The sequence below is a fragment of the Buceros rhinoceros genome, unplaced genomic scaffold (assembly GCF_000710305.1).
Source record: "Buceros rhinoceros silvestris isolate BGI_N320 unplaced genomic scaffold, ASM71030v1 scaffold23920, whole genome shotgun sequence".
In the NCBI taxonomy this organism is placed as follows: domain Eukaryota; kingdom Metazoa; phylum Chordata; class Aves; order Bucerotiformes; family Bucerotidae; genus Buceros; species Buceros rhinoceros.
This window is the reverse complement of record NW_010389345.1, coordinates 1-442: the sequence shown is the minus strand read 5'-3', so window position 1 is coordinate 442 and position 442 is coordinate 1. Positions and strand designations below refer to the sequence as shown.

Sequence of the window (442 nt, the reverse complement as noted above, 5' to 3'; positions counted from 1 at the left end):
TCAGCACCGCGCCCCCCTTGGCGGCCAGCTAAGCAGCCGTGTCCCCCAGCTGGGCTTTGTGCCTTTCCCTGGCTGTGTAGGAACAGCTCCAGGCGCAGTTCTCCAACCTGGGCATTGGCTTCACTGGAGTCCTGAAAACAGACGCGCAGGGACAGGCTGTTAAAACGCCCAACAGCGGATCGGGTCCACCCCTTACACACCACTGACACACACCACCTCCTCCTCCAGCATCAGCCAGGCTCCAGGGGGCACCGGGCAAACGGCTCACAGACCGACGGGCCCAGGGCACGGTGGAAACCCAGCAGGAACGCTGCCTCGGCCTAGGTACCGGCGGGGTCCCCATCCCGTCACCCGAGGGGTCTCGGCCCCAGGGCAGGACGCCCACCCACGGCTCCCGTCAGACCCGCGCTTACCCCTCAAGGACGGGGCTCGCTTCCCGCCC

General features: G+C 67.2%; 1 protein-coding gene across 1 annotated transcript in view; it reads right to left on the bottom strand.

Annotated features, from left to right (window-relative positions):
- The window catches only part of LOC104491605 (insulin-induced gene 1 protein-like), a gene marked incomplete at its 3' end in the record, with an annotated part of 552 nt that extends 437 nt beyond the window's left edge, over positions 1 to 115 (bottom strand). The window contains exon 1 of the mRNA XM_010134058.1: positions 50 to 115. Within this exon, the coding sequence (XP_010132360.1) occupies positions 50 to 115 (66 nt within the window). The remainder of the gene's footprint in view (positions 1 to 49) is intronic.
- Between the last annotated feature and the right edge of the window lie 327 nt (positions 116 to 442).